General features: G+C 41.7%; 1 protein-coding gene across 3 annotated transcripts in view; it reads left to right on the top strand.

Moving 5' to 3' along the window:
* The first annotated feature begins 405 nt into the window (after nucleotides 1–405).
* Nucleotides 406–17776, top strand: part of FUT9 (fucosyltransferase 9) — a 123257-nt gene continuing 105886 nt past the window's right edge. Inside the window, exon 1 of one of the 3 annotated variants that reach the window (XM_077303960.1) lies at nucleotides 406–637. Coding sequence is in view for 2 of the 3 variants with exons in the window: in XM_077303943.1 (XP_077160058.1) it covers nucleotides 6552–6693 (142 nt within the window). In the remaining variant the exon portion in view is untranslated. Of the gene's footprint in view, nucleotides 638–5521; nucleotides 6694–6878; nucleotides 7548–17776 lie in introns of those variants that run through there. The other 2 variants (XM_077303943.1, XM_077303952.1) reach the window with 2 other exon arrangements.

Genomic DNA, 17776 nt, shown 5'->3' with positions numbered 1-17776 from the left:
CTATCAAAGTTAATTTCACCAGCGAATGAAATACTTCTGTTTATTTTATCTAGAGATTTGTATTACACCTTCTTCTGGCAATGTGGGGTTTTGGGTGGCTCACAGCATTTTAAAAATTACAACAAAACCACAATCTTCATAATGAGAATAATTCTCCTGGTAACTAGAAAATATTTAACAGAAAAACTGTCTTCCTGAGAGCAAAATCAAATTATTATCAAACAACCAGGTGAGCAGACTCCCTTTGTTGACCTTCTAGCTTACCAGCCTGCCACAAGCATGGGGGAAGTCTCCACCTAAGCCAGCCTTTTTATCTACCCTGCCTGAATGCAATCTGCTTTTGTTGCCTTCATGGAAAGCCCCCCCCCTTCCTGCAACTCACTCAGAACCAGGAAGTGCAAAAGATTCTCATCCTGGACTCACCCTGAATTCCTAGACATAGTTTCTTCTTTGTAATCTCAGGCTTCCCACTTGCACAGAGGCTTCCAATTCTGCTTTTCTTTCTTTGGGACCAAGATATTTCCTTGCCACAGAAGTAACCCTCCATAGCCTTACCTTATTTTTTCCTTGGGATCTGTGGAAGTTCTGCCTAAAGTCCTCAACCTGTGGATTGTTGAAGCAGACAACATACTGGCAGGTAAGGTGATCTTGGTCCCCTTGGACTTGCAGTCTTAAATTAAAAGGAATGGAAGAAGTGGGGGTATTTCTGTCTTTAGCCATGTTGGGGGGGCAGGTTGGAGAGGGGGTAGAAGAGGTCTGTGGCTAAAATGGTTTGTTGATTTTGGTATCCTGGGACTCAGTGAAGACTTCATGACATTGTTCCTCTCAGAGTCTTCTTTCTATGACTGAGTTTCAGACTACTGTGTATATGGATTGGGGTGAGTGGGAGAATGTGTTTTAAATCCCATCATTGATTTTATGAAATAATTTATATTGAAATAATGTAATATAGATTACTAGTATGGGCCTGAGTCAGGTTCAATCCCCCCCCCAAGAAATTAAGAAGTCTACGACCCTGCTTGTCTGGAGATATTATATGAGTTCAGGGGGGTTTTAAACCCCCTACATGAAGCTACATGAAGCATGGGGAAATAATCTTCAGTAGCAACCACTGGGTGGACTAACAATACTTATATTTACAAGCAGAAGTGATTTTGGTCTTCTATGACCCAAGTATTTCTATAGGGCATGCATGGACTTGGTTTGTTTTCATTCATTGTTCCCTGCAGCCTCTTTATTTTATGTCTGTCCTCACTAAGGGCCTTAGCTAAGTTCCTGTTCCTGTTATATTGTTGTTTAAGATCACTGAAATTATGTTATTTAGATTATTGTTGTTGTTGTATTGGTTTATGTTATATATTAATTTGTTCCATATATCCTCCCATGTTGTATGTAAACCACCTTGAACCATATGGAAGGGCGGTATAGAAATCAAATAAATAATCAAATTTATATCTTTCTCCCTTAAATGTAATTCAGGCCAATTCTGCATGGGCAGAAAAGGCTGAGAGGCTGGTCATGTGGAATCAGGGCAAATCCCCACTTCCACATGATGAAGCCGCTGGGCAGGTCCACTCCCGGACCTGCTGTGGGTCAGGCCCTCAGTTGGCCCACACTAATGAAATGCAAAAGAATCCGCGTTCCCTTAGCCGCTGCAGGGACCAACAGGGCCTGTCCTGCAGCAGTCCTCTGTGGACAGTCCTCTGCCCTACGGTGGCCCAGCGGGGGCAAAGAAAGCCCCAGTTGGCTTTGCGGCACTTGGCTGTGCTTTGGGACAGACCGGTGCATTCATTTTCATTTCATTTTATTTCCACGCAATCCCACCCTCTTGGAAAATAAAGAACCCTCTGCGGGCCCTCCTCACACAATGTAACTAATCCGCTGCTGTTTTGTTTTCTGGGGGGGGGGCACATTTCAGTGGGACACTAGGTGACCCACTGAACTGTGTCCCCCATGGGGACAGACTGCTGTGGAGCATGCAGCTCTGCAGGAACACACTGTCAGCAGGCGGAATCAGATTCAGAGTGGTTTACAGCATATAAAATACACCGAATAAAAAATAAAATATACTATAAATAGCTTTAAAAATATAAAATGATTAAACATCTATCTCCATTAAAATTTATCCGCTATCAAGCAGGGTATGGTGTACTGATGACAATGATACAGTACATCTGTTGGACATTCAAAGGCAGTCTGAAAAAAAGCAGCCTTGCTTGCCTTGCAGAATCTAGGGAGGTCTCACAAGGCACGCACCTCTGCTAGCAGCTGGTTCCACAGTATCAGGGCCAATACTTGTTGACACAAGGCACAGTTTGTGGACCAGATACATTTAATAAATGCTGAGATTATGACTGGGGAAGGAGAGGATCATGCCTGGAGAGATGGTCCTGAAGGTTTGAGGGTACAAGTTGCATTTAGATCTTTAGAGGGATGTACCAACATTTTTAATCAGCACCGGAAACTAGTTGGGAGCCAGATTCAAGTGGGTAGCCATGTCAATCTGAAGAAGCAGAACAGATTTAGACTCCAGTGGCACCTTTAAGACCAACAAAGTTTGATTCATGTGCACGCACATATATTGTAGCTGAGGAAGTATTTTGGGAAATTGTATGGGTTAGTTTTAATGTAAACTACCATGAGCCGGCTGGGCCGAGTGTGGCAGTATATAAGTCAAATAATAAATACAGAAAAATAAATAAATAAATAAAACTTGGTTGGTTTTAAAGGTGCCACTGGACTCTAAATCTGTTCTAATTGGGAGCCAGTGCAGCTACTGTAGGATAGGAGTTATGAGTGCTGACCAGGACACTGTGCTCCAAACCACTGCATAGACCATATTACAGTAGTCCAGTTTCAAGATGGCCACTGCATAAATTGCCATGGCAAAGTCCTCCTGAGACAAAAAGAGCCAGTTTGCTGGCCCAGTGTAACTGGTAAAACACAGCCTTTGTCACTAAGGACACGTTTGTTCTCCACACCACTGTTTTGGATCTCAGTTTATAGAAATTAAGCAAACAGAGAATGAAATATTCCTCCACAGTGGCTGCCTTTAGACAGAGGCCAATAGTGCATGAAAACCAGCTTGCCCTAGTAATTCGCCCTCTGTCACAAGGTGTTGCTCCGAGGATAAAATGGAAGAGTTTTGTTAGCCACTTGGGGTTGGCATTAGAGAGCCATTTACAACGAATAAGCAAATTTCTGCTAATTTATTTTGGAAGGGCTGCTTTTTGCCATCTGCTTCTCCTCATTCTAGATCAGCACACCTGACCCTTTCCTGTTGTAATGCTTCAGATAGTCTTGTGATATAAGAATTTAAGAGAAGCCTTGCTAGATCAGACCAAAAAGTTTAGCATTCTGCTTCCATCACTGGCCAGACAAGGAGTGCTTAGATAAAGTCATTTGGATTCAAATGGAAGAGGAGAGAGGACCCAAAGAGACAGAAAGCCAGAGGGAACATACATGGTGGCTCACATGTGAAATCCAAAAACGACAATCATGAGACTACTTAACAATCACAAAGCAATAGCAATGCACAGAACTGGTCTCAAACATACACGCAGTAAAAGCCATGCAATATATTTTATTACAATCAACCACAATAACACAACACCAATCTATTTAACACCCAGTCTCTCATTGAAATAACTTTTCTTAACAGAAACAGAACAATAATGGTACTTCACGGTTTCATGCTATCACTCCTCAAGTGGGGTAATAACAGCAATCAAATGCTGTGATTATAAATGAAATCTATTGGTGCAATATTCTGGCAGCAGGATGGATGCTGGTTTGTCAGCAGACCTGTCACTTAAATTTTGCATTGCTTCATTCTGGCTGTTTCACACAAGTTATTTGACCAGCGTTTGATGCTTTGGGGATTTTTCTTTCTTTCTGGGATTCTGTATAGCAACCTTTTTTACCGCTGCCCACTACAGGTTAGGAAAAATTCTGAAGGCTGGGGTCAGGGTTTGGGGAGAGGAGAATCTTCTCCAGTACAGAATCCTGCCAAAACAGCCACTTGCTCCAGAGGAACATTTTCTGGAGAACTTTCTCCACAGTATGAAAATCAGTTGCAATTACGGTACATCTCCAGGCCCCACTTGGAATTTGGCAAGCATGAGTGTCTTTGAGCTACCTGCCAAGGTTTCCCTGGCTTTCTTCAATGTATCCCAATTATGAAGTTTTCAGTGAGATCACAACCAAAGTCTGGTGGGTTCCTGTGAAGGACCGTTTATGCACTGGGACCTTCACTGCCCCACCCCCCTGTCAGGAGCACAGAACGGGGGTGGATCAGGTGCACCAGGCCAAATGCTCCCCCATGTGGGTGCAGGAAGAGGTGGGGCAACCTGCCACAAGTAAAACTCCAGCCTGAAGCCCGGCATGAAACCTCCAGTGCATAAAAGGTCAAGGTGAGAAAGTTTGGCTTTTCCAAGGCCCACCCATGGTGTAATAACCCTGTCCCTGAGGTAGACATTTTTGTCCCTTGCCACCAGAATGCTTTTTAAAAATTGGCATTTGAACATCATCATAACAATCTGCAGAACTAAAACTGTATCAACAAGATACCAGAATATGAAGGATTAAGCCTCTTCCTACATTATATACCAATGTAGTTAATTTGAATTTGTCATAACCAGGTTAAAGAAAGCACAACAAAACAAAATCAGAGTTCAGATTTTTATTAGTGCCTATTTAAATGCACACATCTGTTAACCATCCAGTTACCCCTACTGGAATCTCAAATGGGGCATGAAAGCAATAATCCTTATCAGTTATTTGTCCTGGGTATTCAGAGGCACTGTCTGTACTTTTTTTTAAGTACTTTTTTTTGCTCTTAAGAGACCCACTCTCTATTTAGATTATTTTGATTTTTAAATTGCACTGTAGTGCAATTTGCATCACTGCATTGCATCACTTGTGCTAAGCGTAGTGCCTTCCCTCTTCGTCATCTACTCCTCAAATGAAGTTGGCAAATAGAGGAAACTTCATGGGCAAATATGGATGGGTACCTGTCCTTCAGAAGCTTCTCATTTGCACTGATTCACATCCCACCCAGATATCTTTCAGCCACAAAAGCAAAGGGAAGGGGAGCCCCTACTTTAACAGCAGATTTAAAAATCAATCACTCAAAGATTGCCATGTCCTGATTGAAAAATTCCTGGGGATTTGAGGATGGAGCCTAAGGAAAACAGGGATTTTGGTAAAATGCACCCTCCAAAACATCCATTTTCTCCAGGGGAACTGATCTCTGTAATCCAGAGATGACCTGTAACTCCAGGAAATCCCCAGGTCCCCCTAATATTGGAATGGAGATTTGTGATTGATTGCCTCCTGTATCCCTTGAGATTCCCCTACAGCTTCAGAAAACTCTTCTGAACATCAAAAACAACCACCAGAACTCCTTTCTCTCAGTGTATCTTTATGCATGGATTCCTATTCCTACACATAGCCCGCCATTGTGCAGCTCTTTGTTTCGCTGGCTGCAGTCGAACGTTTCCCATCCGGACGCGTTCAGAAGTCTGACGCGTGGTCCCTTCGGTGTCAATAAACAAATACGGAGCACGTGCACACGACACGGCACGACAGGAAGCTTGTATGCGCGGCCGAGTGGCTCGGCAGTGCCTCGATGGCATTTCTCCTCTCCTTCATGCAGGGCAGGATAGCCATCCACCCCCTTTCCCCCCGCCTAAAGCTGACTTGCCCGCATGCTCTTGCTCGTGCCTCCGGTCCCCAGCCATCCTTGCACACGCGTTTCGTTCCCCACCCCCCATTAACTGGGAACAAAGGTTGCTCTGCCTCTTCCCAACGAAAGCAAACCCAAACCACGGCTTGTTTGCTTCAGCACTGCAAAGGGAGAAGTGGGGGGGGGGAGAGAAAAGAAAAGGCAGTGTGACACATTCAGGAGGGACGCCTCGCTTTTGCTGGGTTTTGCATAACCCTGATTTCCTTGCCTCTTTCGCAGCTAGTAGCAACGGGGAAAGGGACTCTTTTTGTGTGCGCGTATGCCGTGCTGGAGGATTGGGCGAGGAGGGGAGGACGGAGAAGAGGGCATCTCGCTGCCCTTGCACTGAACGACCTTCCCAGGCGATCTGAGTTGCGGTGAAGCCTAAAAGAGGTGGCCAGCGGACGGGCGCGGCGGGTGCAGGGCGAGGAGATAGAGGCGCCCTGCTCCCGTTGAAGCCGCCCGACAAATGGGATCTCGGCTGCCTGCGAGCCTCAGCCTCCCGCTCCTCTCCGGCGCTTCCTTGGAGGGAAAGGGAGAGCGCACGCCAGACGACGATGCGAGGCTTGCTGCAGGGGAGGGAGCGCTGAAGGGGGCCGACCGTGACGCCGCCGGGTCTCTCGGAACAGCAAAGCAAGACGCTGAAGGGAGCCCCTTTCGCCACTCGACTCCACGAGCGGCTTCGACCGTCGCCAGCTCTATTCCCCCCTCCCGCCCGCCCCCATCACCCCGGACTCCGCTAGCCACGCGCGTGCGCGAGCCCCAAGCTTGAGTCTTTCTCTCTTCTGCCTCTCAGAGCCTCCTCCATCCAGCACCAGCGTCGGGGATGGGCAGCGAGAGCGCGCGCAGGAGCAGCCCGGGCTCTGCCGCTCCCCCCTGCGCCCGCTCCTGCTCCTGCTGCTCGTCTTGCCCTGCTGCCCCCAGGGCGGCGCCCCGCCTGCGCTCCCGCCTTTTCCCACCAAGGACGGGTGAGTGAGTCCGGAGCGTGGCGCTTTTTCAGAGCACCTGCTTTCACCCGGGAAAGGGGGGCGGGGGGGGGAGGCGGAGGATGTGCTTCTTGGAGCTTATCCTCGAGAAATGGGTGGGCGCGGGGGCTCTGGAGCGGGAGGGGTGAATGGCAGCTCCGCCCTGGGGAAAGGGGCCCGACTCTGCTCTGTAGAGGCTCCCCTCCCCTCGCTCCGAAAGGACTGGGTGTCACTTCTGAGGGAGAGAAAAGGGGCGCGGGGGGGGGGGGTGGCTTCCCTTGACACACACAGAGAAAAGGCGGCACTAGCTTCCAAGGCTCAGCGCTCAAGAAATCTCCCGAGGGCTACGCTGGTTTTGCACATTGCCCAGCACGGGTCCTACTGGGTCTCCCCTCTACCTTAAAACATATCCGTACTGGCCACTTCCCCCCACCCCAGTCCGGCCATTCTTCGGTCCTGCTCACCAGAAGTGACTCTTGGGTAACCTTCCCTTCTCCTCCTACAATTCTGCCGCTGTTGCTTTCCAAGCGCATTTTAACTTTTTGAAAGAGCCTTTCAATTTTTATTTTTTGTTATAAGAGTCGCGGGTGAATAGAAGCGGGAGATTTCCCCTCAGCAGTAGTCGCTCATGCCCTTGCAAGCGTCTCCCCTTTCCCTCCTCCTCCTTGCCCATACAATGAAGTCTTTAAAGAGATTCCTGGTTGCCCGCTAACATGCTGGGGTTGTGCCAGGACTTATCCGGTGGCACGCTGGACCATTTCTCTGAACTGAGCGAAGAATTTGATCTATGCAGAAGAAGAGGGCATTCTACACCTGGTTTGTGAGTGCTGCTGTAATGAGATTATTTTCGTTTATAGGTAAGCTTTTGATTGCTGGAAGGAAGTATGCAGAAATGAGACCAAAATTAACTTTACAGATGGAAAATGGTAGTTAGCTTACCCGCCCCCCCCCCTTTTCTGGCATAGGTAAGGAAAGAGGATAAACACAAGATTGTATTACTGCAATGCTTTCTCTCTGGTAGGCTGTGTAGTATTTTCAGCATCTCAATAGTTCTCTGTTGAGGGGTTGTTATGACAGCAGTTTCTCCTCCTCCCATCTCCACATCCCGGCTTTGTATCTAGCATCTCTACTACATGAAGGACATAGGTGGTTGAGCTTGTTGCCGAAGTAACTCTGCAGTCTTGTAGCCTTTTAAAACTGAGCATGCTTATGCACCTGAATCAATGTTTGTTGCCTTTCCTAGAAGATATTAGAATAGTTTGGATGAAGAAACTAGAGTGTAGTATATGGCTGTGAAATATACCATGATGGCTTGGTTCTGTGCCTTTTTTGAAATTGCAAATATGAAAAAATGCATTATTTTTCTATATTATCGATTAATGGGGCAGTTTTGACTATAAGATTTGGATAACTGTATACATAAAAAAGGACAATGTTTGAAATTCAGTGCATGCTTGGAGCAGTGTCTTATTTAGATGCAGATTTCTACTACATTTAGATTGTAGCAGGCATTGATTTCTGAGCATGGATAGCAACTTTTCATAACTTATGAATTGCAGTAATCCAGGTAATAGTCTGGACAATCATATCCAGGGTTTGTTGTGGAAATTAATCAATCCAGCATAGTAATGCTTATGTCATTGTAGCTCCTTTTCCTCTATTACTATTAGAAACTGTAGCTCAGAAGTTGTTACCCCTTTTTGTTTTTTCCCTACATAATTTACAGAAAAATATGTAGAGTGTGTGTATGCATAGTATTCAGCGTGAAAACTGAAAAGGAGACCCTATCGTTGCCTTTTCTTTTTAAAGGACATCACTTCTATAGGAGGATCTGTGGAGTGATAAATAAGAAAACAATAGTAAAGCTACAATTTAAGAGTTTATTGTTTTCCCACAGTTTTTAAATATATGTATTACTTGATTTTGGAACTATGATAAATTTACTACTGTTTACTACTATGGACTACACTAGGTTGCTCTACAGTGGTTAGAAAAGATCTACAAACAGAAACTGGACTTAAAAAATCAACATGATGTAAAAGACAACAGAGCACTCTTTTTGCAAAATTAAGTGTTTAATATATAGATTGCAATATATGGAAGAACAAATAAATGTAGTTATCCCCTGGTACTCATAATAAAGGCAGTAAAATAATTGCTTTATGTAGAAACGGGAATATTTCAGGCTTATACACAAGGATAATCTTATTAAAGTATTTTTCTTAAAAAACAAAATCTAGTCAACAGTTGTTATTGCATGGTTAATAACAGTAAACATCAACTAGAGATTTTTTTTTTACCCTGGATTGAACCTTTAGCATAAATAGACACCCTGATGTATGCAGCCTCAGAAATCTAATCTTGTCGTTTGATCTAAGGCATTGCTTGCTGAAAGAGTTTCAGTACTGATTCTGTTCACATAGCTAAACCCCAGGCACTCGGCCTAGTCCAGAGAACCTTAGGAGAGTCCATGTATGCAGGTACATCTGAAGTTTTATGTGCATGCTCCTGAAAAACCAGTAGTCCTATAATTTCTGACAATGTATAATTTATCTATGTGACACTGGAAAAGGAAGCTTAAATCAGTCCTGTTATTACCTGTAAATAAGCAAATATACAATAGGTGCTGTAAGAGCAGTTTCCGTTAAGGAATGCATGTCCAGACCTTATTGCCCAAGAATACAGCCTGGAGTGCTGAATGGAAGAGTTTAACCAGACACAACAGCATTTTAGATAAGTTCCATGGTGCATAGATGGAGGCTAGGATCATGATGATTTGGATTTGAGGAATTAATATAGCTGGAAGACAGTCTTTTTTCTGCATTGGGGGAGAAGCTGATGCTTTTGTGAGAGATGTGATGCTGTGTTGCTCCATCTCCTCACCACACCAGGGACTAAAATGGATTGTATTGTAGATTTTAAGGTATGACAGTCTTATAGCTTCAGTGACCTGTTAAGGCTCATGGTCTTTTCAGAAGGCTTTTGTATTTGTGTGTATAGTTCATTTAGTTTCTTAGATGTGAATGGATGAAGATGTTGAATGAAGGGTGAAGATGTTGAATACTTAGCACTTTTCATCTTAACAACCTCCTCATGAGCAAAGTCAGATTATGAGGTGGTACATGGTACAGGGCAATAAGTATTTTATTTATTTATTTTATTGTATTTGTAGGCCGCTGCTCCCCGCCAGCTGGCTTGCTGCAGTTAAGAGCAAATCTAAAACACAATATTAAAAGTAGCACCAAAAACATAAAACATTAAAACAACATTAGAATCCTTCCTCCCTCATACCACCCCCCTGGCTGCTACCACACTAGTAAAGGAAGATGCTACCCAGATGGAGAGTCTGGGGAACACAGGAGGAGGGGCCCAAGATGTCCCCTTAGCCTGGGCTGAACCAAAGGTCTGATGGAAGAGCTCTGTTTTACAGGCCCTGCAGAACTGCATTAGCTCAGGTAGATCCTGTAGTTCTTCTGGGAGCTCATTCCACCAGACCAGGGCCATGGTTGGCTGAATTGTCAAAGCAGAGTGTATAAAACTTCTCATGCTGGTTTATATATGACTATGATGACTTGATTAGTATTTGAAAGAATGATGTTGAACAAAAGAAATGTCTTGTAATGATGAATCCAACAATAGGCTGACTTTCATTGTCACAGCAATTTTGCATAATGTCATGGATTAAATTATATCAAGATTTCAAGTGTTATGTTTACTAAAAATTCTGTTAGGGTCAAACTAGACATGACATCCAGAAGTCTGACACCTAGGTGCCACTGCTATTTTAGAGGTGAATTTGGGCCATTAAAAATGGTGTGAGGGCTTCACTGTGTCTGCTGAATGATGGAACTAGACATTTTTGTTTTTTCCTCCTTATACCTTTTCAAGTTCTTAAATACTTCCTACATCAGTTTCAGCATTTGAAAAGGTGGCTGGGGGTGGGTGGATTGCCTGGTTCTGCCACACTGCAGGTCCAATAAAGACCCTTGCTGCATATTTAAGTGGCCCAAGTTCACCTCTAAAATGGCAGCTGTATCCATGGATTGAGCCTGTAGGCATTATAATGTCTAGTTTGGCCCTTAGATTAGAACAACCTTTCTCAACTTTTTGCAGATGAGAAACTTCTGAACCATTCTTCAGGCTTTGAGAAACCCCAGAAGTGGTGTAATCATGTAGAATATGGTTGGGAAACATGGCTGTGTACATGCCCACTTGGGGACCCTCCCCTTCCACCCCCTCCAGGCCCATTGGCCATTTGGGGAGGGGGTCAACATGACCATATATAGTCATATCACAATAAATGTTTAACAATTTAAAAAATATATATAGAAAATTAACTCCTACCCATTCAGGAAACCCTTCCAGAACTGCCAAGAAACCCAGGGTTTCACAAAACCCTCACTGAGAAGGCATGGATTAAAATCTGCTACTCTCTGGAAATCACAAATACATACATATATATACATACATACATATATACATACATATATACATATACATATACATGTACATGTACATGTACAGAATTAGGGAACATCTGCTGAACAGGCTGCAACAGTCTTTGGGGTGATCATTGCCATCTTGTGATTATTTTTTAGTTTGTATAATTGGGGTTTTATGGGGTTTTAATGTTTATTTTACTAGTTTTAAAAGTAAACCACCCCAAGATGATTTGTCGTGAGGGGTGGCATAGAAGTTTTAAAACAAACAAAAACAAGCATGTTTTGATATAAAGTGAAAGCTAAAACCTGAAATCTTCAAATGTGAAAAAAATCTTCATAATTTATGGGTTTGTAAAGCACAAGTAGTCACATATTATGGTGTTTTATAAAATTGTAGAGCTCGGGGTACTCACATTCAATATTTAAGTAATTCTTACAAGTAAGAATATTATAATTAATATTTTGGGAAATTATGAATATCACTAGTAATCTGATAAATAGATATCCATTTAATGAAGAAACATATTTTGCCAAGTAACCAATCTGGGCAATTAAGCAGGGATCCAAATTTTTGCTTAGGTTCTTACAAAGTAACTATGGTAACCCACTGGACTTTTTCTTCTTAGAACACATATAAAAGAAAAGACTTTGAAATTCCCTCCTTTTCAAAAGCAGTTTGGAATGGGGGCAAAACCCATTAGTTTTTAAATCCACAGAGTTCTCATCATGTCATCACTAACAGATATTTTCCTGGAAATGATATCACGGGACCCTTACCTCCTCTCCCAGCCTCCTGCTGGTTTAGTGTACACAAGCACTAGAGGAAAGCATCAAATAACCCCATATACATACAGAACTAGTTCCATGATTCTTTGTTGCCTGACCTTAAACTTGATTAAAATCACTTTTGAAATGCAGGCTGACCTTTGGATCTACTTTGCCAGTGGCCACCATATGGCATCTCACTGACATAATTTTGTATTCATTTTTTCTGTTAAGAGCAAAATAAGAAGCAAAACAATATCAGAGATTCACTTAGTTAAGAATGATGACCTCTAATTTGGAGAACCGTGTTTGACTCCTCATTCCTCCTCATGCAGTCAGTTGGGTGGTTTTGGGCCAGCCACAATTCTCAGAGCTCTCTTAGCCTCACCTACCTCACAGGGTGCCTGATCTGGGGAGAGGAAGGACAGATGATTGTTTATTATTATTATTATTATTATTATTATTATTATTATTATTATTATTATTATTATTATTATTATTATTATTATTATTATTATTAAACTTTGGGACTACTTTGGGTAAGCTGCTTTGGGACTACTTTGGGTAATAAAAAGTGGGGTACAAAAAAACAGCTCTTCTAATTCTTCTTTTGAAAGAATCAGACATCATAAAGTACTCAGTTATCTTCTGCAGACACACAGACCTCTTCTGCATGAGGGATTTTGCGAGCCTCACCACCTGTTGGGAATTGGATCTAATTCTTGTTTCTAAGTGGAATGCTTTAATAAAGCATTATCATTAAAGATTTTAATCAGTTGTTGCCTGGATTATTGTCATTTTTATTTTTCTAAAGTATAAAGGATTTTTTCAGTGTTTCCCAAAATTTCCTAATTTTTCATGCTGCATGTTTAAAATTATTGACATACTTGGCAATACAAGGCTTTTTTCACTCAAAATTAGAAAATATTAAACAGGGTTGCCTTCCCTCCCCAATGCTACCCAAAAACTCCCAGGTTTTCCTTTAGAAAAATTGGAAAAAGCCCTCAGATTTTTTTTAGTACTATCTGTATCAGATACAAAAAGGCTTGCCTTAAAAATCAATGTACTTGTTCTAAAACAAGATATTTCATAGAACTTTTTTTCAGTGCTCCCCCAAATTTTGCAGTGCAAAATTTGAAAACATGGCCTCAGAAAAAAAGAAAGAGAAGACTCTTCCCCCCCCCCCAAAAAAAATTGTTCCAGTTTCTTTATGGCCCCCAAATCTCTAGGAATATGTATTTGAGTGATATTATTGCATATGTAAATATTGATAGTCTGTCTGATTATCTGAGCAGTAATATAGGGAGAGTGATGAGTAAAAATGTGCACATAGACCATGAAAGCAGTCAATTGTTCAATATTTTTTAACTGGGATTTTTTCGAAATCTGTTCCGATTTCTCTGCTGTTTACAGATCAATTTGTTAATTCCCAAATATATTCGGGATTATTCCTCTGTTTTCCCCAAGAAAACTCACAAACATTTGGGATGAAAAAAAAACTGGTAAGGTATTTTGGGGGTAGATTTTTTGCTTGGGTAGATCCAAATGAACACCCCTCGTACTGGCAGTTGGATGCTTTTACGTGGGACTATCAAGCTGCCTTGGTGGTACCCCTCCCTAATGGCATTAGTATCACATTCAACTATTCTGCCTGAAGAATTACATTCGGAACCTGTCTCCAGCTACTGTTTGCTTCATGATTGGCTGCTATTCTGCTATTGCAGAAACAGTAAGTCATGACTTTTTTAACCAACTCTTTTTTGGTTAATTGGGAGAGATTACCTGGTTTAGGGAATGTATGACCATCAAGAAGATGCTTCATGAAGAATACTTCTGCTGTCTGTTGAGCACAGGATGTTTGTTCAACCAACGCATTTCCCTCATATTACAAGAGATAGTGAGGCACTCTGTATTCAGCACATCCTTTTTATTTTAGATGCTTAAGGAAGAAGGACAGTAAATAAACATGCTATACCTCAAAACATAGTTGCTAGTGGTTGTGTTTCGCAAATAAACAACAGATGATGTGAGATGCTGTGTCCACCCATTCTCATTTACTGTAGTAAAATGAGATTAGTAGAAATGACATGTAAAAGAAAACTTTGTATGAGAGAACTTGATATATGCAATATTTTGTTACCTGCCCTGAACTAACAGGGAAGAGAGACTATGAAAATGTAGTAGTAGTAGTAGTAGTAGTAGTAGTAATATTTTCCCATTAACTCTGTTTATTGCAATGTTTTAAAAAAGATAAAATGTATCATCTTATAGGTAGTATATATAAAATTGTACTATTTTGCATATTTGTGAAATTAAAAAAAATAAAGACCTTAGTATTTTACAAGCAAACTTACAAATTTTATTGTAAACAGAAGATGTGTATGATTTGGAAAGAAACGATATCAAAGTCACAATAAGACTAGCATCATAATTAGATGTTAACAGTAGAAACATGGAATCCTTGAATAGTATGTTATTACCAGACAATTTTGTTGTTGTTAGGTGCAAAGTCATGCCCGACCCATCATGACCCAATGGACAATGATCCTCCAGGCCTTCCTGTCCTCTACCATTCCTCAAAGTCCATTTAAGCTTGCACCGACTGCTTCAGTGACTCCAGCCAGCCACCTCATTCTCTGTCATCCCCTTCATCTTTTGCCCTCAATCACTCCCAGCATTAGGCTCTTCTCCAGGGAGTCCTTCCTTCTCATGAGGTGGCCAAAGTATTTGAGTTTCAACCAGACAATTTATATCATCATAAGTGGGCATCATAAGTCATGTTGAAATACCATACTTACTTGAAAGAAAGATGACCTGATATGTAAGCTGATTCTGCCAAGTGTTATCCCCAAAATGCAATCTTGCACTTGAGTAAAATTTGCTTCTCAAAGAACATTTCCATTTCAAAAATATTTTCCTGAAAGAGTACAACTTCTTTACTTTCTGGTTCAGCCCCAAATTCTCACCCCAAATGCTATCCTGGTCACAGGAAACAGGTGTTTAAGCTATGGCAGGAGGGGAGAAATGAGAAAGTCATGCTGCAGTGATAGAAATCCTGTTAGCAGAAGGGATCCTACCCATGTTGTACATGTTTATAGTATTCACAGAAATTATCATTATTTAATGTTATAGATTGTCTTATATAAATATTTTCATACTACAGATTTTGTGGTCATAAAAACTGATCTTCAAAAATAGAAAATATTTTATTAGAGGACTTCTGTCAGTGTTGTACATTTCTTTCTTTTTTTATATTGGAAATGTTGGAAAAAATGGCAGCAGAAAAAGAATCCTCTTTCCAAATATATCCATGTTCTCCCCTGGGCCTTCACATGTTCTGCGTCCTGATGTCCAGTTTCTTTAAAAATTCTGAGAAACCAAAGTCAGTAATAGGCTTTCCTATGTCGTGTGCTACTAGTTCTTAAGGGATGGACTGCAGATGTGTATAGGCTTATATTGTATTTTGCTATAGGAGCTGTGTTTCCTTGCTGGGGCATATAGATTTGCCATGATTGGCTACTGAATTGGGTGGAATCTTGTTCTCTGATGTGGCAGTGGACAGGTGAGAGAGGTAGTCGTGAAATCAATAACTCTTCATTATTTGATTGATACTGTAGCTTGTGTAATATCACCTCTGTTGTTGGAATAACATTACACCATCATCAAATATAGGACAGATCTCTGAGTCAGGACATGATTCTGACTAAATTTCATTTCTCCCCCATCAACCTTCTTACTACATTTCTTTTTATCCTTTATGCCGGCTGTGTATTGTCAGCAAAGGGATTATATCAGAATTGATAATGCCAGCACAATGGTAACCTATGGCAGCCTCTTACACCAACATAACATCTACTAGACTTGCAAAAAGGATTTGATAGTAATTCTCATTCTGCCCATTTGAGGTAATTTGAAGATCTGATCACAACTGAATTGAAAAAAGGGATATGTTTATTTCCGTGATTAATTGAAACAATGCAATTCAAGAATAGCATTCTTCAAAATAAAATCCCACTGATTTCTATAGTATTTTGTATTCTTACCATAGTGGAAGTTCTTTTGATTATGTTTAGTTGAGTTTTTATCTTGGTATTTAAAAAAAATATTTGATATACTTCTAGTTAACCTGTTTCACAGAAGAAATAAAAATCCAATTCTTTGAAAAATGCAGTGAAGCTGAATAATTTAAAACCTATATTGTAGGTATAATTTAAAACCTTGATTGATTGATTGATAGCCTGCTACTCCCAGAGAAGCTGATTCACGACGGGTAACACAATAAAAATCCCCACAATAAAACCCCCAGTAAAATGAAGTAGAAAAAATTAACTTTCCCCGGTGGTGAAAACTAGCCTCCCCCTTCCTTGCCCAGCAGACTTCCCAATACCCCATGCCTCGGGGAACAGATGGAAGGGAAGTAGGAAGTAGTTGTTCTAGCCAATTTGGGGGGGGGGGAGTCTAGATTGAACTACCCTGGTCTTAACCAAAGATCTGGTGGAGGAGCTCCATCTTGCAGGCCCTGCTGAACAGGAGAGCTCTGACTGGGCCCTCAGCTTTCCTGGGAGCTCATTCCACCAGGTCAGGGCCAGGACCAAAAAGACCCTGCCTTGGATCTTTTTGGTCCTCCTACAGGCCAAGGATCACCAAAAGTTCTCATCTGTAGAGTGGAGGGCCCTATGGGGGCATAGGGGAACAGGGGGTCCCACAGGCATATGGGGCCCAGACTATGAATACCTTGAAGGTCAACACCAGAACCTTAAACTTGATCCAGGCAACAACTGTAACCAATTCAGCTGCCTCAGCATTAGCTGGATATGGACCCTCCACAATGTTCCTGTGAGGATCCTAGCAACTGCAGTCTGAACCAGCTGTAATTTCTGGGTCGAGGACAAGGAAGGTCTGTGTAGTGCAAATTGCAGAAATCAGTCCCGGAGGTGACTGCTGCATGGATCACTGTGGTTAAGTGATCCGGGGGTGCTAGTAGCCATGCCTGGCACAGATGGAAAAACACCAAATGGGCTACCCTGGTGACCTGGGTCTCCATTGAAAGGGAGGTATCCAGAATCACACCCAAATTCCTGACCACAGGTAAGATGTTAAAGTGCACCCTGGCCAGAGTGGACAGTCACACTTCCTGATCTCGTTCCTTCCTACCCAGCCACAGGACCTCTGTCTTGGAGGGGTTGGGTTTGAGGCAACTCTGCTCTAACCATCCAGTTATGGCTTCCAAACATCTGGCGAATGTATCAGGGTGGAAGTGTGGGCAGCTGTCCATCAGGAGATAGAACTGTATAGCAAGGTAACTTTCACTGAGATGGGTTCAGAGGTCTAAAAGAATGAAATATGATATAAACAAAATTCATAACTGTTGCTATGTTTAGCTTTTTTATTTTGTTGATGTTAATGAAAGTTAATTAATTTTTTTAACCTTCTTGACATGATAGGAATCTAATATACTGGATTAAACATGCACTTGAAATGTAATACATAGTTACTATTTGAAATACAAGTTTTATCTTACATGAATTAAATGCTGCAGAGGGAAGAGATACCTGTAAAGGAAACTTTAGTAATAGGGAGAAGAACTGCGGGTGCATATTGATATTCAAGCACTTCCAGGGGAAATGTCTGTTTCTTTTCCTTGGTGCTAATTCATTTATACTGCTTGCTTTGAGAGATACCAGTACATTTTTGAATAACATTGTCCTCTAAACCGATTCATTAAAATTTTAAAAAATATGTTTTATTGTTTCACCTGTTTATGTGCACAAATTGCAATATTTTTGATTTACTTACTGGCTTCATTTATAATTTATTGTATAACACTCTTGTGGTAAAAATCACATTATACCCCCAACTTATTATTCACACAGCCAGGT

This window comes from Paroedura picta, chromosome 1, assembly GCF_049243985.1.
Source record: "Paroedura picta isolate Pp20150507F chromosome 1, Ppicta_v3.0, whole genome shotgun sequence".
NCBI lineage: Eukaryota > Metazoa > Chordata > Lepidosauria > Squamata > Gekkonidae > Paroedura > Paroedura picta.
The sequence above is the reverse complement of the archived record's forward strand: the minus strand, read 5'-3'. Positions and strand labels throughout refer to the sequence as shown.